This window comes from Aythya marila (genome assembly GCF_965140915.1).
Source record: "Aythya marila genome assembly, chromosome: 1".
NCBI lineage: Eukaryota > Metazoa > Chordata > Aves > Anseriformes > Anatidae > Aythya > Aythya marila.
This window is the reverse complement of record NC_139042.1, coordinates 139,513,553-139,534,808: the sequence shown is the minus strand read 5'-3', so window position 1 is coordinate 139,534,808 and position 21,256 is coordinate 139,513,553. Positions and strand designations below refer to the sequence as shown.

Here is a 21,256-nt window from a genome sequence, read left to right as displayed (position 1 = left end):
AAAGAAAACTAAATGTTTCACACATTGACTGATGTAAGAGTATGTAGCAGCACTGCAGCTACCAGTGATGCCTTTTTTTTTTTTTTGCACAATTCCACACTCCCTTTTTAGGATGGCAAATAAAGGAGCAAGACCTATATTAAGACTGATTTTAGAATCCTTTTGTATAGAATTTAAAGATCTTTAGGTGTTTTTTATCCCTTAAGTATTCATGCTGATTCACGTGCTGTGGCAGATTCCATAAGTTCTTTATGACTCTACTTGAGTATGAAACCTTAATAATTTTCCCCTCTCACGGGTAGAATGAGAATATTAAATTAACTAATATTTGTTTATATGCTTGGTTAGACTATTAATCCAAAACTTATGTCCAGGGCCCAATGCAAAGCCTAGGTAATGTTAGTGTATGAAAATTCTATATGAAGTTATAACCAGAATTCCTGCTGAAGCTGGAGTACAGCCAAAATGTTACTCCATAAACACAGCTCTATTGTCTCCAGCTTCTGCAATGGTGGAGAGGTGGGGGAGGGGGGAAGAAACAGCAAGAATTTCCTTGTCCTGCCTCTGTCTTGTCCATAAATTCTCATGCAGTGGTACGTTGTGTGATTACCCAATATAGAGCAGGAAGGATTGCATCAAATCTCAACCCTGCTTCTGCCCAAACACGTAGTAGCCATAGTGGCTGGAAGTAGTGCAAAATGCCATTCTGGGAAATACTATCTAAGTTAAAGAGTCTCTGGAAAAAAATCAAGAGCACCTGTGCACCCTCATCCATAGCAGTTATCTCTGCATTTCTGGACAGGTTGCCTAAAACTGCATGCTGGAAATATAGCTACATCTCCTGTTCACCCCCTGGTCCTCAGTGCAGTCAGTCCCTTCTTCTGCAACCAGAAGAGATACTGATGTTAGATTACTGTGAGATAATATATAGAGAGTGTTAGGAAAATGTTCCCAGCAGGAACTCTGAAATACCTAGCTATCTCTGCCTGGATACAGCTCAGGTTTGTTTATATTCAGGGCATACTGCCTCTTCTATTGTTTCTGCTGTTCTTTGAGTGCTGAGCTAAAATTCAGGATACAAATATGTTTAAGCATTGGTCAATGAACTGCAGTTCAGTCAATTGTGTTGCATTTCATAATGAAAAACAACTGGCAGTGTACTCACACCTCATTGATGAGCACTTGATATCAAAAGGAAATTATAAAACTAGATGAGTTGTGCATGCCTTGTTTTTGCCAGTGATGTTTGGAAAGGTGAGTCTGGTTCTGTACTTGAAATGGAGTGTTGGTTGGAAGAAGGTATCAAAATGTTTTAGTTCTGAAACTGTTTTAGTTAAGAAAACTAAATAGACCATGAAGTCATAATTTGAATTAATTTCTATGCAAAATATCAGATGTTATCAGGAAAGGACAAGACAAACTAACCACTGCCTATGTGTATCAATGACAGTCTAAGATACCTCTCAATATCTGGAAATCTGCATCATTTAGCTCTCTTTCCCCTGTCCCATTCTGTTTTATAAGACACTATTTGTAAAGCATGGTTAAAAAAATTCAAACTATAAGGCCATTTCCAAAAAGTACAGCTTGACAAGAGCTGTAAACAGTACTCTGGATGGTCAGTGACTGTTAGTGGTTTCTAGCAAAGTGTTTTCATAATTATTTTTTTTCCCGTAGTATGGGACTTAATGCTTTTTCATAGTGGTGAGCAGCATGTTTCTAGAACTGTTCCAACATTTTCTGGGAGTAAGAAATAATCCATGAAGTTTCCATCACTTTGAAAAGCAGAAACATCTGTGGGAGACCCAACAGTCTGCTGACAGTGTTCAGGTGTATAAATGACTGTAGTTCATTAGATTTGCTCTTGTTAAAGAGTTGATGTGAGCTATTAAACAGAGGCTGATAGGAGCTCTGAATCCAGGCCCAAGGAGAGCATAAGCAGTTCCACTCAACAAGTAAGATGGCCTGAGATGATTAAGTGTGGTAGGTCAAGACGTGTGGTCAGACAAGAGGGGATAAATCCAGACGCTTAAACTTAACCATCTAGTATTTGAGTTTCCCTAGGCAACCTGTAGTTGTTTTCTGAACAGTTGTTCCATCTCTTGTCCAATTAGCATCTAGAAACACTAGCCACATTTTTAGAAGCCTCCTCCATGAGGGAAAGCAAGATAGATATGGTATATGAAGCAAGAGGGATGAAGCAGTGTAATAACCCTCTAGCAACTCTTGCAGTCAGCAAAACAGTGTGTAGGTACCACCCAGCTGAAGATGTTTTGGGGGCTGGCAAATGACTCCCTTCTGCAGTTCAGGGATCCTAAAGAATCCCATTATGTAGTCACACTATGGATCATTCAGATTATGTTCAGATCTGTCACTGTTCCATTTTCTAATGAAGGGCAAGAAGCTTAATTTGTCTATGCAACAACTCTCTTAATTTTAAAAGGGGACAGGAGTTACCTTTCTTATAAATGTGTTGGAGACGTAAATAGCAGTGTGTATCCCTAAGTGCTGAGCATTGTTATTGTCCCAGCTCTCAACTCACCAAGTTTCATCCAGTCAAGAAAACAAGCTACTTACATTCGCCTCATTGAACTTTCTGTCTTTCTGCTCCTTGCTAGCCAGAACTCTGTGAGACAGCAATCTAAAGGTCCAGTGGTAGTACTGATTTGGCCTTACATGAAGCAAGATTTTCCTCATAATGCCAAAAAGAAAACATACAAAATATTGAAACTTGATGTAAAAATATTGAGGTTTGAAGTAATAAGGAAAATGACACCCTCCCCTCATCCCTTTTCGCTTTCCTCTATTTAACCTTCAACCAAACCATAAAATAAGATCAGTGTTTCTTTTTTTTCTTTGTCATTATCTGCAAAACTCAGTGGGACATTCTATCTGCAGTAGACATAAATGTCAATGAAGAATGCACAGCAGTGACTGCAAAATCACATACGTTTCCTTCTGAGCAATGTGAAGGAGTGATTTTTTTCTCCATTACACACAAAACATCACTCTCAACTTACTGTGATCGTTGAGAAAAATCAGTATGTTTTGAAGTGAATCAAAAAGATTTTTGTTGTGACATTTTACATTGCATGGAGAGAGATGTATGGTCAACTGGACACAGTTGTCTACACTGCTCATTGTACTGTAACTTTGCAAGGGAAATATTTGTATTATTTGTCTTTTTAACCTAACATGGCCAACTAACTAGACCAGCTCCATCCCTCATGGAAGAGGAATTATGTATTTCTTTCAGAGAGCAGTTCTGAGTGGCCAAGTCAGGGCTCCTTCTGTAAGTGAACATTTAAAAGGATCTTTTTCCTCCACTGACTGTAAAGGGAATGACTGTATGATCCATTTGCAGGAAGAGTCCAGAGCAGTGCTAGTGGAAGTCGTAGTTACAGATGAGAAGGTGATGTTGCACTAAATAGGATTAGGGCTTGGCTATCATTGTCAGTGTAACAGAAAAGTGGTCACTATTGTTCAGGTGGCTACATTTTCCCAGCATCCTGTTGTCTTCCCATTATCACCATTAGAAGGCTATGAAGGAAGATTAGCAAGGCATGTATTGAGATTGTGACATTGGAATAGAAAATAAATAGCTCAAATAGACTGGTGATTTTCCAGTTCCTCTTCCTGGTACCTCAGTGTGAAGGTTTACAATGCAGTATGTTCACTTTAGTATTCCAGGCATTGCTCTAGCACCAGAACAACTTTACAGATCAGCAAAACTTTGTGTTTTAGAAAAAGCCCTTTCTGTGTAAATCCTTCCATTTCTCAGTTGGCCCCATTTAATTTAATTTTATTTTTAGTAGCACAAGGAAGTAATGACATTTCTTTACTTTAAGATGCTGCATGCAGGATTGCCTGAGCTGAAGAGTATTCAGGATTTGAAATATGTCTATGATAACCTCCGTCCTCAGGACTCAGACCTCCAGGCTACAAGCTACTTTACAAGGTAAAGACAATATAATCCAGAAAGTTTTTCACCTTCAGGCATAAAGAAAAGCTGTCTTTTTTTTTTTTTTTTTTTAACACATTTTTTTCCTCTTATGTTAAGGGGTTGTAATGAGTGAAATTACACAAAAGGATAATTCATCCTCATATGCTTACTTTAAAAAATCCACTCCTTATGCATCTTATAATCAACCTTCTCAGGTTTCTCAAAGATACACAGTTGTGCACTTGTGGTACATATGTAGGAAGACAGTTATTCAGTGCCTACCGGTTTTATTCAGTTAGAATGGTAAAACCACTATGGCTTATTTATAGCCAGTTTACCTCTGCCTTTAGATCTACTAACTCCATGCAACAGGATTTGGACTGCAGACATTTTGAATGAATGTTTGAATGTTCTTCCAAGTAACAAAAACAACAACAACAACAAAATCTGAATAATGTTTGCAGTGGGTTTTGTAAAATCTTCCCATAAAAAGGTTTGACTTGTTAACCGTCTGAATGAGGACTTAAAATTCCTGCATTATATTCCCTTTTCTGATCTTCTTTCTACCTTTTGCGTTGCTTCAGGCAAGTTACTCTGCCTCTGTTAGCCATAGTTTCTCCATCTGCAAAATGGTAATTATTCTTCTGTTAAGGACTTAATAGATGTATAACAGAACAGAATTGTATATGAGTATAGGTATATGTAATGCTTTATTTGTATGAGGATAATCACATGTTTTACTTGTTTGTGATAATAACTGGGGATTATTGGTGAGGAGTTGCAGATGACCTATTAAAAATTGGTCGGAAACCTGCAGTTGTGATCTTTTGGGACAGGCCTCTGTAGTACATATACTTCCAACTGTTAATTTGATGATGCTCTATATTGAATCAATGGAAACTGAATGGATTTCGAAGCTCACTTTCTCATTCTAGGCACAGTATGAGAAAATCTCTCCCTGTCAGAACCTCTTCTTTGCAACACCATCATTTGCAAAGGACAGTCTGAATTCACAGCATGCTCATCACTGCATACACATGCACAGTAAGCCACACCCTTCTGACTGCTTCTTCTTGTGCATGTGCAGGGCACGTCCAGTTGACAGTCTTTCCAAACTCAAAGCCCTAAAGGACACTTCCATAAGGCCGCATAATTCTCCCACCGCGTGAACTGCCTTTAGGCAAGAGCAATTGTTCCATCACTTTGCACACAGCAGAGCACTGAGATTTCTCTCCTTTAACTCTTGTTTTCTCATATGCTTTCCCTATTGCCCCTTAACAAGATTGGTTTATTTTAAAATTTAATTACAGCTTCACATTTACTGTCAACTCCTACCTTATCCTTTCCTTTAAAATTTTACATATTCCCAAATTACAGACTTACATTTCCACTTCAAATAGGAAACATGCAGCTTCTAATTAAAATGTAAAAGTCTTGAATCTGTCATAGTTTGGGTGGATGTGTTTGCCTCTCATGGGTAGAAAAGCCATTTCACTTAATTAGAGAAAAAAAAAAGACTAGGTTATACATAACAAATAGGGAAACGTGAGTCTTCAGAGCAAAAATTGAATTAGTGTCATGCAAAACTCAGAGCCAGTGCCTAGAACTCTTCTGGAGGTTAAAAGCATTAGTATGCTTTTCACTTGGGTAGGAATAAGGTTACGGTTAGGGTTAAATTCACAGCAGTCTTGCTTAGACAGAAGATAAAGGATGAGGGCAGCATTCAGGACGAGAGCTCTCTCCGTACTCTTTCTTGGAAGTGGGTGAGGTGGTTATGGAGTTTTGAGGCTGAGGAAAGTGCAGGACTTTAGAGTGGGAATCGACCCTCAAGTCCTGCTTACCAATAAAAGTAACACCATGCTGCAGATCTGTGCAGTGCTGTGGGCTCAGATCTTATTTGAAACTGTATTTTCTGCTATAATGCTTTTAGAGAACTCTAGGGCTATTGTTCTAATTTCCTTTGAATTTGTTGCTGGTCATAGAGATCATTATATCATACAGAAAACTCAGATATTGCTAGGTGTATGTTTGTATCATATATGCTCATTTTAAGTACAAGTTGTCTTTTCATCAGCTCATGAATTTCTATGGATCTCATTTTACTTTTTTTTTTTTTTAATTCTAATTTGTATTCATGCTTAAACATAATTTGTGTTAATTCAATGCATGTATTAGCTAACACTTCTACATGTTTAAACATAGGCAGAATGCCAGCTTTCATGTCTAGTAGTATTTTAACTTCTGAAAAGTGTTTCCAGGCAGTCTTTGGTATGGCTTGATACCTAGATCTATTCAGGACTTACCGTCAATATAAGCATTTTCTGACCTGCTCCTAGGAATGTTAATATTTTGAGATTTTTGTGAGCTTTGCATTACCTATGTTGTCTTTATTCCCATCCTTCAGAAAAATTCCTCCCTAATTCCTTTTTGTACAAAAAGCACAGGTGAGAAAAAAATCAAATCCCACACTTCTCATGGTCTCTCCATAGTTTATTCCTATATCTATTTTTCAGGTTTTCCTTAGAAAGCAAGTGAAATTGGAAGTTCTGTTTATTAGCATAACTTCCAGTAGCCTTCAAATCCTTTGAAATTCATAGCTGCTTTCTCTCCACAATTACTTCTGTAAACATTTTATTGTTTTGAAAAAGTTCATTTCTATATACATTATTTTTTAAAAGTTCATTTCTAGATAAGAAATGTGGTCATTGGAATGCTGAAAAATGCCAAGAGTTATTTGTTGTTCTAAATGCAAGTTATTTATTGTGATCTTTCAGTTTCAATCATATAACGTATCCGCTGGAAAAAAAAAAAAAAAAAAAAAAAAAAAAAAAAAAAAAACCTGCTAATCTGAGTTTGATTTGAGAATAGTACTGATATTGCCTCCACTGGCACTTAAAAACAGCATAAAACGATGAATAATGCCACAAATATTCTTGGCAAAGCAATGTTAATTTTTTCTTTGCCCTTCACCTTTTTAGCCAATGGGATAATGATACCAGAGTTTGGACTTTAACGTCCAAATCCTTTCAGTATTCTAAAGTATTCAGTGTTTCTTTTGCTCTCACTTTTGAATTAAGACATGTTCAGTAATCTGTGTTTTCATTTGTGTACTGTTCTCTTCTCACATTGGGTCAGTTCACTATTATGAGCTGATGAGCAGCAGTTCTGAAGCTCACAGATTGCAGCCTTCTGGAAGGTCACACTCTCAGATCATGAATAAACAGTGCACCGATTGAGAGTTAAACAAGAGTTTCTGTGTTTGCCTGTAATTTCTGTGCACCTAGTGCCAAATGAAACGTTGTCTCTCCAGCATCTGCCCTGAACTCAGTTTGATCCTTGAAACTCAACTTGATCCTTTTCCCTCCCTCCTTTCCTCATTCCTTCACAACTCAGTTATAACAATGAAAAAAGAAAGTCATCCTATTTCTGGATATAAATTTCCTCTTTGGTATTCTGTAGATAATCTTCAAATGTCAGCATGGTGTCAACTGCTGCCTGACATTTTTAATATGCCTGTAAAGTGATATGTATTTAAAATTATTTTTACGGTATTAAAGTGAGCCTAGTGCAATGAATGGAGTTGATTTCAATTGATTGTAGTATGCAATCTAACTCACTTCTAGAAACTCATGAATAAGAGAGGCACTGTGGATCTGGCAATTACCAGCGAAGTACCACTGCATATCTTCAGTTGCTTGATTGAGGGGTGCTGCTAAGGTCAGCTGCCATCTTTACTTATTTTTCATTTATTAGGTACCTGCCATTGCCTAGGTCAAATGTATCCACTCCAAACCACAACTGCCAACAGCTGCAAAACTGGACAGTTCACAGTAACCCCTTTCAAAACGTGACACTAATCTTTAAATGATCAGACAAGCCCTGTTTCTGAGGTGACTGCAGATATTCCAGCAAGAAATCTTCCAAACAGCTGAAAAAACAGTGACAGCTGGTGACTTCTAATGGGACATAGACAAAACTACTATACTAAACTCTCTTTCAGCTGCACTCAAGTAGTTTGTAAAGGTCTTGGTAAACCTGCATCAAATGAACAGAGGCAAACTTCCTCCTTGAAGTTATGTTGTTTGAGACATTCATACTGTTGTAGAAACCCCATGTGTCACCAGCTCAGGGAAGGGAATGTCCTCTGTATGGGAGAGAGGTGCACAGGAAGACTACCAGTGAAGAAACTGGAATGGAAGGTGCACCTCAAAAGAGTATCAGATGTGCTCTGCCCATAGAATCAGAGTTAGCCTGAAGTAAACCCCTAAAAGGCACATGGCTGCATGGCTGTTGGAGTCTCAACACCACATATTTCACATAATAAATCTTTTTGGACTTCACTACTTTCTCATGTAGACTTGGGGGTATACTTCCATCACTAGGCACTCTTGAAAAAGCCAAATTTTTCATGCATCTGTTTACATAAACTGCCAACCAGTCTGTGCATGTTTCACCTGATAGTGATTTGACAGTTTTGCAGAAAATCTGTAAACCAAATCTGAAAGTCAAAGCCCGTGCAGCAGGTGGAACATGAAAAGTTATTCCCTTTGAATAATCCCAGATATTTAACTCATGTTTCCGCAAAATAGGTCAGACAGCAATCTGTGTGGTAAAAGAATATTGTCATGTGGAAAAAACAAACAAATAAACAAACAAAAAAATGTTGCTGCCAGCAAATTTTGTTTTAGAAATATTATGATTCACAGTGATACCATTGTGAGGACAGAGCCAGCTATAGGCACAGCAAAAGTGGTAGTGACCTAGGGAGCAAGAGGATCTCAGTAAATGATACCCATTATTAACAAATTCTTCACCAGTAGCTAAACTTAATGGGGCTCAATAGAAGAGAAAGCATTTGAGAGAGTTCAAGGAGAAGGTTCTAGTACAGATTCTTATGAATTTCTAATGAATTTTTAAAATGCTGGCAGAAAGGGGAATCAGATTGCCACAATGTGGTAAACTGGGTCAGCGATGTAATCTACACCAAAAATAAAACACAAAATTTAAAAAGATGACACGAGTTTGATGTACATCACTGTTCCATACATTGTTAGGAAGCTTTGGGAAACTGTGGAATAGAGAGTTTCCTTAAGCTTGTTCACCCTTGAAAGAAAATTCAGCAAATTTTAACTGTAGCTGTTGTACCTTGCTGTGAAGACACACTCTGAGATGTCATCAGAATAGCAAAGAGGCCTTTTAAACTCATTCTTAATGACAGGACATACTGATTGCTTATTGCTTTCTATTATAACAGAGAGGACCACATACAGAGAAAGCAGAGTATATAGAGATGGCAAAAACTATATATAATTCTAGCTTTATTTTGTTTTAAATGTTTACCTTTAAACACTGACAAGTGATACAGCATTAACAAAAGCCTCTGTTTTGGTTTAGAGAAGGCATGTGATTAGCAATCTAAGTGTTAAAAGTATTTTAGAAGCTTAATGGATCCATGGAAAAAACTACAAACTATTAAAATACTGGATTGTTTAAATAGTAGTATTCCAATATCAGCTGCTCTGTGACAGTGATGATGTCTGAATTAATACTAATTTATAAGCAGAGACCTGTTTTATGTGAATTTAAATGCACTGTATTTAGTTGCAAAGTGAACGTCTCTTATAGTAACATTGCAAAATCCCTAATCAGTTTGCTATAATATGGCCAATTTACAGTTTCTATAACCTAAATCATGTCTCAGTGATTTAGCAAGTGTTTAAACTAAACATTAAATTAAACACATAAGAGTTAAAAAAGAAATGTTCACCTCAGATGTGACCTAACTAATCAGTGATTTTGTACTAATATTTTGAAATTAGATTTATTTTCTTGTTTTCAATTTTAGTATTAATTAATTATTTATTAAATAGTCTGTAGGTATTTGTTTATGAAGAATGTAATTAATAATTAAGGTAATGAACTAAATCAATTCAGAGATACCTTTCATGCTATTACATTAAGAAAAACATATACATCTTGTTTCCTTAGTTTAGTATGCCTAATTGGTGTATGATGAGTTCACATGGTATTTTGAATGAGATCTCAGGTTGGGGGAGCAAGCTGGGGAGCTAGCTGCAGGTAGAATATTCTTTTTGGTATGGTGGCATCTGTAAAGCTATAGTCTTTAGCCAGAATGTCTGAGATCATGAAAATCAGACTAATGTGATGAATGGAGTTGATTTCAATTGACTGTAGTATGCAATCCAGCCCACACAGAGAAAGACATGAATAAGAATTTAATCTTAAATGACAGATGAAGCATTTGCTCAGCTTCAAAGAGGTAATGACGAAGGTGGTTAAGGGTATTGTCAATTCCTGTAAGCTAGTTAGATATAGTCCAAAACAGGGAGTGGGGGGAACACCAGACAATTTGATAGAGGTTTGCTACTATATGGCCTGAAACTAATAGGATGTTGTTCTATAACATAAAACCCATCCAGAATGTCTTCAGAGAGCTATAGAATTAAGCGTGGAAATAGAAAAAAAAAAATAGTAACACATTTTAAATAGATTTTAAGCAGCAATTGAATTCAGAAGGGCAAGTGTTTTCTAATAAGCACTGCATATTCTCTTCAAAGACCAGTTATTATCTTGCAGTGTTATTTCCCAATTCAAGTTCACTTCGATGTTAAAACAAGTTTGTGCTACATATCTGCATGTATATCTAGTAATTTTTCTTTCCATTGTGTCTTTTCTGATGAAAGATCTCAAAACTAGGAAATTAGAAGTATGTTCTGGTTCCTCTGACACAGGGATGAGATGGGAGAAGATAGGAGGAGAAGAGAATTTATTTATATTTTTTTTAAATAAATATATACATCTTAAGCTGTTCCACAAAGACTGGGCTTCTAAGAATTGTGTAGGGGATTTAACAAGACACACACAATTAAATTAAAAATTGGATGCAAGAGATGTTTAGCCTTGTGCAGACATATGTGAGATTAATGTCCATGTGAGATTAATGTAATGAAATTGCAAAGACAATCTTCCGTCCCTTTTGAAGTGAGCACATGTTGTTCTAACCTGGAATTCCTCAAAACACACATGAAAATATTCTGGCTGTCTCTTGTCTGATAGGCTGGTTGTATCCAGCTTATGAAGTATAACTACCCCAAGGTCAGTCATGAGAAGCTACAGCAAGAGTGGTCCTCAAAGCAGAGGGGCTCAAGGGATGGAAATGTATTGCTGCAAATAATGGTCAGTGGTGTGCATATGGTACATATTCATGTGAGGTAGGTTTTAGGTATGGTTTTTTTTTGGTTCTTGTATCTGTGAAACTAAGGATCAAGAAATGGGATCCAGATACATCAATAGCACCTCTTCTGTTTGTTTTTCAGGAAAATAAAGGAAAGTTTGGAGTGCTTTCCCGTTAAGCTCAATAACTTGATCCACACACTTGCACAGATGTCAGTGACAGGCTCTGCAAAGCCTCCAGCTCCAGAGACTGTCCCCCAGGAATGGATGATGCTGAACACAGAGAAGTCAATTGCAAGAGCCACCATTTTGGGGTTCAACAAAAAGTCTGACTCCGTATGTGTTGTATTTTTCACTTGATCTTCAATGACTCTTTTGTGAGCTTATATACTCTTCCTCCTCTTTTATATAAGATGTGCTTTTGCCACATTGAAAGGATCACAGCAGTGCCAATGAGGTAGCAGAGAGAAAGAACACCAGGCAGACGGCTATTAGCAGGGAGCCATTAAGGAGAAAAGTTCCTGACCTGTAGTGAAAAATAAATCAAGAGCTAATTAAAGCATCCAGGAGGAAAGCATGGCACAAAATTAGGAAGCCTAATAGAAATTGGAGACTGTTATATAATGGTTTAATGGTGCATTATTAGTTTTCACGCACTACAGTGATCTTTCAGTTGTATGCTATCCAGGCAAGTTCCTCCTGTGTAGCAAAGACTATAAATTACTAACTGAATTCTGTGGCACTTGGCACTACATTAAAGAAAGGTTTTCTTTGTAAAAATCACCCTATATTTTCACTTGTACATTTTTATTTTTATTTTTTAAAATTTCCTCTCTGATCATTTCTTTTTTCTGCGTCTCCTTTTTCCCCCATACAGCTATATCTAGTCCAGGTGGTGCAAACCTGCAATGTGGTCACTTTTGTGGAGAAATCATTTGACCAGTTCTCAAAACTTCACAGCCATCTCCAGAAGCAGTTTCCATCAGAGGCACTCCCAGAGTAAGGCAGCATATTAGTGAATGTTAAATGGTTCTCTCTGTGCACAGATAAAAATGTGAGAAAATGTATGGCAGACATATTTTTAGAAACACAAAGGCAATGAGACATATTCTATCAACCTTTCTGTTCAGGCTAGAAGAAACTGAATCATAGACCATTGTGACAGTCCAACTTTTATATATTTTATTCATCCTTTATAATGGGAATAGAAGAGGGGAACAGTTTGAGCCTGACAGATATTTCTGAAATCAAAGGGTAAATGGTATTGACTTCATTAAAGGCATGATAGAGTCTTTAATTGTTTTTATTTTCTGCATGATGCTTGTCAAAATATTGTGCAAAATCAGTATATTAAAACAATGTAGGAATGTTCGCACTGGCTCCAAACAAAAACAAGACAATCTCTGATACTGACAGGCATGATCAACATTTTTACAAAAAGATGCACATACTTCTCAGCTGAGAAATACTCAGTAACCTTCCTTGCTCTCCCAGTCCTTTAAAACAATACCTTATGCCTTGCATCAATCAATAATAATAGTTAATAAGTCTTGAAAAATAAGCCATCATTAGTTGCAATAATTCTGACTATTCCTTTTTATCAATGTACATGTTCATTCCTGCTTTGAATATCCTGAAGCGTACATCTTTATAGCTTCATATTTCTGTCTTACGTGAAACAGCTTTACTTTGTATAATAATTTTCCATGGCTTTGGTAATATAAGTAGAGTAATATATTCTACAGATATCATATGCTTTGTATTTTATATGCTATTGAGAAGAAAATACTAAACAGTCATACTGGCTTGCCTAATACAAGCACCTCTTCAAGCTCAATCTACAATAAAGCAAAAAGCTGACCATAAAGATAAACATTTTACCTGAACCAAGATGATATTCCAGTGATACACTTGAAAGATAGAAAGGTCTTCGATGTTTGACCTGAGATAAATAGCTGCAATTAACATGATTTTGACTTACAAAATAAAATCGATGCATTTCAGTCTAATTTGGTATTTCCTTGAGTTTGTGAGATTTATTCAGTTAAATGGCTTTAGATTGGTTAATTCTAGAGAATCTTTCCCATAACTGAGGGAGTTTGGCTCCAGTTTGACTCATTATGACTGTCCACATGAGCTGGTTGCAGCAGTTGGTCAGAATTGGAATTTCACTGAACACCTAAAGTGCTTGAATCATTGTCTTGATTTGGAGCCATTTGCATGCAAACTATTAGTTTGCAGAATAAAATATTCAAGTGGCTATTTATGACTTGTTTGGTTTGTTTTGGTTCCTTTCTTTTTTCTTTTTTTTTCAGTGAAGACACCCCTTGAAGGAAAATATATTCCTTTCTAGAAGTGTACAGACCTCAGAAATCCTGTAGTGAATTTCAAAACCAGCACTAGCTATTTTTCACTAAATCTACCTTTATTAAAATAACTTATAATATTTTTAATACAAATGAGAGTTCAGGACTCACAGGAGGTTAATCTACATATACTGAGGCTTTCAGAAGTTTATTGCCAAAACTCTGTCCCAGCAGTAACCTATCACTCTATGATCTTTCCTCAAGACTGTGTTAAAGTAATTCATTTTATGATGTTTCTCTATATGAATGTTCATATGCTAACATCTTGATTATTTTTTTTTTTTAATTTTAATGTAGCTTTGTCATTTGGAGGCTTCTAGTGCAGCCCAGAGAGTAAAAACTAAGCTATTTCTGTATGTGAAGTTCTCACTGGAACTGCTATACCATATCACACCATTAGTCTGTGTGATGCAGGCCTCTAGCACTGGCCAATACCAGAAGCATCAAAGGAAGGCAAAAAGCTTGCTTCATATTGTTGTCACAAGAAACTAAAGACAGAAGCTCAGAGTTCTCAGCATGTAAAATTTTGCTATTGCATGTAAACTTTCATCCCATATTTATAATTCAAAGTACAGCTTCCCCAAACAAGCCCTTGCACCCTGGCATCTTCTCTCTTATTTGATTTTAGACAAAGTATTAACTGTGGTTGGTTGTTTTTTTGTTTTGTTGTTGTTGTTGTCGTCGTCTGTTGTTGTGTTGTTGTGTTGTTGTTGTTGTGTGTGTGTTTTGTTTTTTGTTTTTTTAACCAAAAGTCTTTTCACTCAACAAAGCATTTAAGTGAAATAGTTTATACATGGAAATGTTCTTCAAACTAATTGGTAGCAAATGGGATCTGGTACCCAGGATGTGTGTAAATGGCCCAAGTTTATGTTTTTCTGATCTCTTTAAACTAGATGCAAAGCTCAAAATCAACTTGGAAGCTTAACCTTTTCTAACACAAGCATGTTCACAAGTGCAAACTCCGTTTCAGCCACAGGCACAATTCAGCAAAAGCATGAAGTCACTTTAAAGAACTGTTCAGTTCTACTACAAGGTTCATATTGTCCTTCACTGCAGCAGAGAGTTATGGGTGCCATCAATCAGCTGTCTCTGAAGTTACAGATAATGCATGTATCTGTCCTCAGTTTGGCCACTGTGCTTAGGATGCATTTTCTGAGGGCCAACATTTTACAGAGTCCTTTCTTTGTGTTATGCAGCCTCATTTATTTTGTGCTGCTTCCAAACAGATCCTCCCTACCATCTCTTGAAAGAAGTCCTTTTTGTGCCCTAGAGAAGCCCAAAACATTCACAGCCTGTCTATATATGTCAAACGACCTGGGTTCTAATTTTATGTGTACAGCTCATATATGTCATGATTCTGGGTCATGTCACATCCCCTACTACTCTAATTTCTTCAGGCAAGAATTGCCTCTCAGTGTTCATTTTTACAGTGCCTAACTGAGCCCTGATCTTCCCATGATACAGGCAAAAATAATCAAAAGGCTATGCAATATGCTGCTATCATCCTGACTCTTTGCCATTTTAATTGCAGACTAAGTTATACCAGTGTTAAGTTCTTCCTCAGAAGTATTACACAAGATAGCTAAAGACCTGTCCTCTTGTAAAGAATTACAATATCCTTATTAATCAGTATTCTCTTCATAAAAGGCCTTCTGCTAAAAAACAAGCTTAAAAGCAAACAAACAAAAAACATCTAATTACAGTTCATGAAATCTAATTACCTTGAATCTCTTGGTAACAAAAACTGTAGCTTAATTGTCTTTGGTCATTTTATCTTCACTAGGTGAGGCTGCTGTGCTATTTTTACAGCTGGGTGGTTTGCAATGCTGGCCAGTGTTCCTCTCTGGGGATGGGAATCCACTGCTCCATGTGTTGCTATTTGGCTGGCTTTTGAAAAGCTGATGACATCTTATCACTGAGCTGTGGAATTGGGTAAAACCTATTCAAAGTAGGATCTGACCAGCTGTCTTTCAAAAGGCTGGGCAAGTGTCTATTTTCAGTGTATTTTGAGAGCTAGCTGGCTTTTTAGTAATTTGTCTGGAGCCTTCAGATATCTCTTCAGGTCTGCTGCATAAACCAGGTTGTATCAGGAAAAAGAGGTTTGTAAACAATACATGGTTAAGTGTTTGCAGTGGTGATGTAACATGAAATATGACCAGATCAATATTTCTGCTACCCTGTATTATATAGATCAGTGGACATAAAGTATAATACTAGTTTAGCAATATTAGTAATCTATATCATAAAACCCATTACATGCAATTCAGCATAGGTGGATTTTCCAATGATCCTTCAACCTGACAGAAATAGTCCTTGTCAGGGCAAAGTTAATGTAAATTGATTATGTGTATTGTTAAAAATCTCACTTTTTGACTGATCTAATATGTTATATCTAAAACACTAAGATGATTCAAGTGAAAAAAATAGCAGATTTTGACATTTTAATTCACCATAGCATTTGAAAATTGATATAAAACCATCCTGTGCCAATATGTTTTATTTAGTAAGTGAAATACATCTTAATACAAAATATACAGAACATTGCTATTACTGTTGTTATTGCTTTTGTTGGGATTGATTTTCTAATTGTGATGATAGTTTGTTTTCATATATTATTTTTGTTATAGTAGTGCGTGAAGTTGCATTCAGGCTCAGGGGCCTAGTCTGAAAAACTTATCTACACTCTAAATAGCTAAGGTTAAACAAACAAACAAAAAAAAGCATTGGTATATTCATAAAATGTCACATTGTTGCTGTAAGGTTTTGGCATTCATTATTGTATGGCAAGGCTTTGTATAGTATGAGCCTTGGTCTGAGATCAGATCTGTTGTGCTATGTACTATGCAAAAAAATGGAGAGGGTAATGTTTTCCTACAATCATAAAGGACCAATTTTTAGAGGTATTTAGATACCCTAAAATGCAGATAAGTGCCTTTTAAGGTTTTTAACTTGTATATATGTATATGTGTGTGTGTAACATAAATGTAATGATTTAGACAGGAAAAAAAAGGGTACAGTATGAAACAGAATATTAGCAAATTATTATCAGAAAAGAACCAGAAGCAGAGAGTAAACAATCCTATGTAAACTACCCATCTCTTCACCTGCCAGCAAAACATTTTAGAAAGAGTTAATGTTCTGTTAAGTAGACCTGGAAATGTTTTCAGCAAATACAGTACAAGAGTAATAATTACAAATACTCTTCTCTTGCAGGTTTCCCCACACATGGCATATACCTTTTGCAGATCTTGAACATAAAAGAGTGAAGGATTTGAATCTCTATCTGAAGCAGCTATTAAGTGGATCCATCAAAATGGCAAATGTGAGCATTTCCGGTATTTATTTTATTTGCACATGACTTTTAGTAGCATAGTACCAAAAGAATCAGGAAGCTTTCCACTGCCTGGTCTGAAAAACTAAATGCCATAAATGACACTTCTGATGCACCCATTTTAAGGTGGATCCATTGTAGCATTCATCAGAGCTTAAGACAAAGGCAAGAATGGCTGAAAAATAGTTTATTAGACCTGTCAGGGTGTTATTCAAAATAACTTCTCTTCCTTTGCTGCCATCCAAAAGTAGTAATTCACTGTATTTTTGACAGTAAGGAGTGGGTTCTGAGGAATGTAATGTCTAAAAAAAGGAGTAAATTTTGAAATATTGAAAAGTTCGATTTTGACAGTTACTAAATGAAAAGTCCCGTTTTTTCAGCACAGAGCTACCTCTTCATTTCAAAATTTAAGTAATGTGTAGAAGAAACTTTTGCAAACAAAGCAAAATCAGAATATTTCATTATCAGAGTGATATATTGTGTCCATTCAAACTGACAGGTTTTTATTGATCGTTTTCTAAGATTTGGTGTTTTCCTCCTATTTCAAAATGGACAGTCACAATAGTAACAAAAACTGACTCTTCACTGTCTGGCCCAGGACAAAGCCTTATGCACCTCAACATTGCGAAACACCAGGCTAACGGCATCTAGGAAGCCTTTTGCATCCTGGGAGCATGTTAAATTATGCTGCATAACTTCATAAGTTGAATGATCAATTACTGGGTCTGAGAAAAAGAAGTGTCTTCCTGTGAGCAGCAATAGACAGGAAAGGTGTTGGATGGACAGGAAAGATTGGACCCTATGGTTATATGGAGTTTAATAAATTCAAGGGAGCTGGGGCATGATCTCCTACATTGTTTCTGCTGTTTCACTGGTAGCACATTCTTTAGCAGAGCCTGGGCTTCTGCCAAATGGGCCTTGTCATGTCCCATTGCCTCAGGGCTATAGCACAAACTCAGGCTGTTTTGGTTTAATAATGTCAACAGTCTAGGGTGCCAAAAGAGGGATATGATGGGATATTTTTTCTTCAAAATTTCAAACATCTTGCAAGAGGAGAAAAATGTTTACTGCCTACCTTTATAACTTTCCCAGCTGTGATTACATAGCAGAGATTAAAGAGAAAACTGTCCATACATAAACCAAACAGGAGTTTACTTATTACTATTAATAAAAATTATGTGCCAAGTTGAAATTGAGAAGATTTCCAGTGATAGATTATATGTGTGTCACAGAGTTGCACTTAATTTAACATGGACAGCTGACTTGTGCTTGGCTCTCCTGACTGACCTTGCAAAATAAACTCTACAGGTTGAGGTTAATTGTTGTGTAAACTCTGTCACTCAAGGTAGAGTCACGGGTTTGTTTTACATTAGCACCTTTTGGTCACAGCAGAGGAAAAACTGATATAAGCCAGCGACCTAGAAATGAAGAGCTCTCTATCTTCAGCTGTTCTCTGGGCTTCTGTAAGGTACATGAATTTTCAATCTAGGCCAAGCATTGCTGTGTTGAAGTCTAATCTATGGTTGAAAAATCAGACTGTTTAAAGTCCTGGGATGGTAATAAAAACACTTTCTAACCACACACAGCTCTCCTCTCCCTCCTGCTCTATGGTCTGTGAACATAGAATCATAGAATAGAATCATAGAATATCCTGAGTTGGAAGGGACCCTTAAGGATCATCAAGTCCAACTCTTGACACCGCACAGGTCTACCCAAAAGTTCAGACTATGTGACTAAGTGCACAGTCCAATCTCTTCTTAAATTCAGACAGGCTCGGTGCAGTGACCACTTCCCTGGGGAGCCTGTTCCAGTGTGCAACCACCCTCTCTGTGAAGAACCCCCTCCTGATGTCAAGCCTAAATTTCCCCTGCCTCAGCTTAACCCCGTTCCCATGGGTCCTGTCACTGGTGTTAATGGAGAAAAGGTCTCTTGCCTCTCGACACCCCCTTACGAGGAAGTTGTAGACTGTGATGAGGTCTCCCCTCAGCCTCCTCTTCTCCAGGCTGAACAGGCCCAGTGACCTCAGCCGTTCTTCGTACGTCTTCCCCTCCAGGCCTCTCACCATCTTCGTAGCCCTCCTCTGGACACTCTCCAACAGTTTCATGTCCTTTTTATACTGTGGTGCCCAGAACTGCACACAGTACTCGAGGTGAGGCCGCACCAGCGCAGAGTAGAGCGGGACAATCACCTCCCTTGACCTACTAGCGATGCCGTGCTTGATGCACCCCAGGACACGGTTGGCCCTCCTGGCTGCCAGGGCACACTGCTGGCTCATATTCAACTTGCTGTCTACCACGACCCCCAGATCCCTCTCTTCTAGGCTGCTCTCCAGCGTCTCATCGCCCAGTCTGTACGTGCAGCCAGGGTTTCCCCGTCCCAGGTGCAGGACCCGGCACTTGCTCTTATTGAACTTCATGCGGTTGGTGATTGCCCAGCTCTCCAACCTATCCAGATCCCTCTGCAAGGCCTTTCCACCCTCATTCGAGTCCACAACTCCTCCAAGTTTGGTGTCATCAGCAAACTTGCTCAAAATACCTTCTATTCCTACATCCAGATCGTTTATAAAAATATTGAAAAGTACCAGCCCTAAAATGGAGCCTTGAGGGACCCCACTGGTGACCGCCCGCCAGCCTGACGCAGCCCCATTTACCATAACCCTTTGGGCCCTGCCCGTTAGCCAATTGCTCACCCATCGTATGATGTTTTTATTTAGCTGTATGGTGGACATTTTGTCCAGTAGGATCCTATGGGAAACCGTGTCAAAAGCCTTGCTGAAGTCCAAAAAAATCACATCAGCTGGTTTCCCTTGGTCCACCATACGGGTGATCTTATCATAAAAGGAAATCAGGTTAGTTAGGCAGGACCTACCCTTCACAAACCCATGCTGGCTGGGACCAATGACCGCTTTGTCCCCCAGGTGGGCCTCAATAAGTTCGAGAACCATCTTCTCCATGATTTTACCAGGCACTGACGTGAGACTGACAGGCCTGTAATTGCTAGGGTCTTCTTTCTGACCCTTCTTGAAAATCGGCACAACATTTGCCAGCTTCCAGTCTACCGGGACCTCTCCAAATTCCCAGGATTGTTGAAAAATAATGGAGAGAGGTTCCGCGATGACGTCCGCCAGCTCTTTCAGCACCCGGGGATGAATCCCATCCGGACCCATGGACTTGTAGGGATCCAGGTGGAGTAGCAAATCCCGCACACGTTCAGGGTCGGCTGGGAGTTTGTCATCCCCACCGTCCCGGTCCTCCAGCTCAGGGCACCCTGGGTCCCGAAGCCCATCATCGGCATTGAAGACAGAGGCAAAGAAGGCGTTAAGCATCTCTGCTTTGCCTATGTCATTGTCTGTGAGGAGACCTTCCCTATCAAGGAGCGGCCCTATGTATTCTTTAGTTCTCCTTTTTCCATTCACATATCTAAAAAAACCCTTTTTATTTTCTCTCACAGACACAGCCAGCTTCAACTCTAGGTGTGCTTTGGCCACACGAACTTTCTCCCTACAAACACGAACAGCATCCCTGTATTCTTTCCATGACACCTGGCCCTCCTTCCAGTAGCGAAACACTCTCTGTTTCTGCCTAATCTCCATTAGAACATTCCTGGTCAGCCACGCTGGCCTCTTGCCCCGCCTGCCTGACTTGCGATATTTAGGAATTGCCTGATCTTGTGCTTCTAGGAGGCATCGCTTAAAGAATGACCAGCACTAGTGGACATCGAGGCCTTCAAGAGCAGTTTCCCAGGGGACCTTGCTGACTAGTTCCCTGAGCAGCCTGAAGTCCACTTTCCCCATATCTAGGGATGAGGTTTTGGTGGCACTTTTCCTTCTGTCACCGTAAATTTTGAACTCAACCACTTCATGGTCGCTATGACCAAGGCAGCCACCAATCACCACATCTCCCACCAGACCCTCTCTGTTTTCTAGCAACAGGTCTAGGAGGGCACCTTTCCTAGTTGGTTCCGTTAGCACCTGCACCAAGAAGTTATCATCTAGGTGCTTCATGAACCTCCTGGACTTGCTCGTGTCAGCCGTGTGGCACTCCCAGTTAACGTCTGGCAAGTTGAAGTCCCCCATAAGGACAAGGGGAGTTAATCTCGAGGCCTCTCTTAGTTCTGTAAAGAATAATTTATCGGCACTATCGTCCTGGCCAGGCGGTCTGTAATAGACTCCCACAACGACATCCCCTTTATTCGTTCATCCCTTGATCCTTACCCAGAGGCTCTCAACTTTGCCATTGCCGACCTGAAGTTCCACACAGTCCAGCCCCTGCTTCACATACATCGCCACCCCACCACCTCGCCTACCCTGCCTGTCCCTCCTGAAGAGCCTGTAACCATCTATCGCAACACCCCAGTCACAGGACTCATCCCACCAGGTTTCGCTTATGCCGATGATGTCGTAGTTGCGGGACTGGGCCAGGA

At 38.6% G+C, this 21,256-nt stretch overlaps 1 protein-coding gene across 1 annotated transcript in view; it reads left to right on the top strand.

Annotated features, from left to right (window-relative positions):
- The window catches only part of PIK3C2G (phosphatidylinositol-4-phosphate 3-kinase catalytic subunit type 2 gamma), a 211,214-nt gene that overhangs the window by 151,188 nt on the left and 38,770 nt on the right, over positions 1–21,256 (top strand). Inside the window, exons 26-29 of the mRNA XM_082751635.1 lie at positions 3,849–3,958; positions 11,281–11,473; positions 12,015–12,136; positions 16,717–16,825. Coding sequence (XP_082607761.1) covers positions 3,849–3,958; positions 11,281–11,473; positions 12,015–12,136; positions 16,717–16,825 — 534 coding nt within the window. The remainder of the gene's footprint in view (positions 1–3,848; positions 3,959–11,280; positions 11,474–12,014; positions 12,137–16,716; positions 16,826–21,256) is intronic.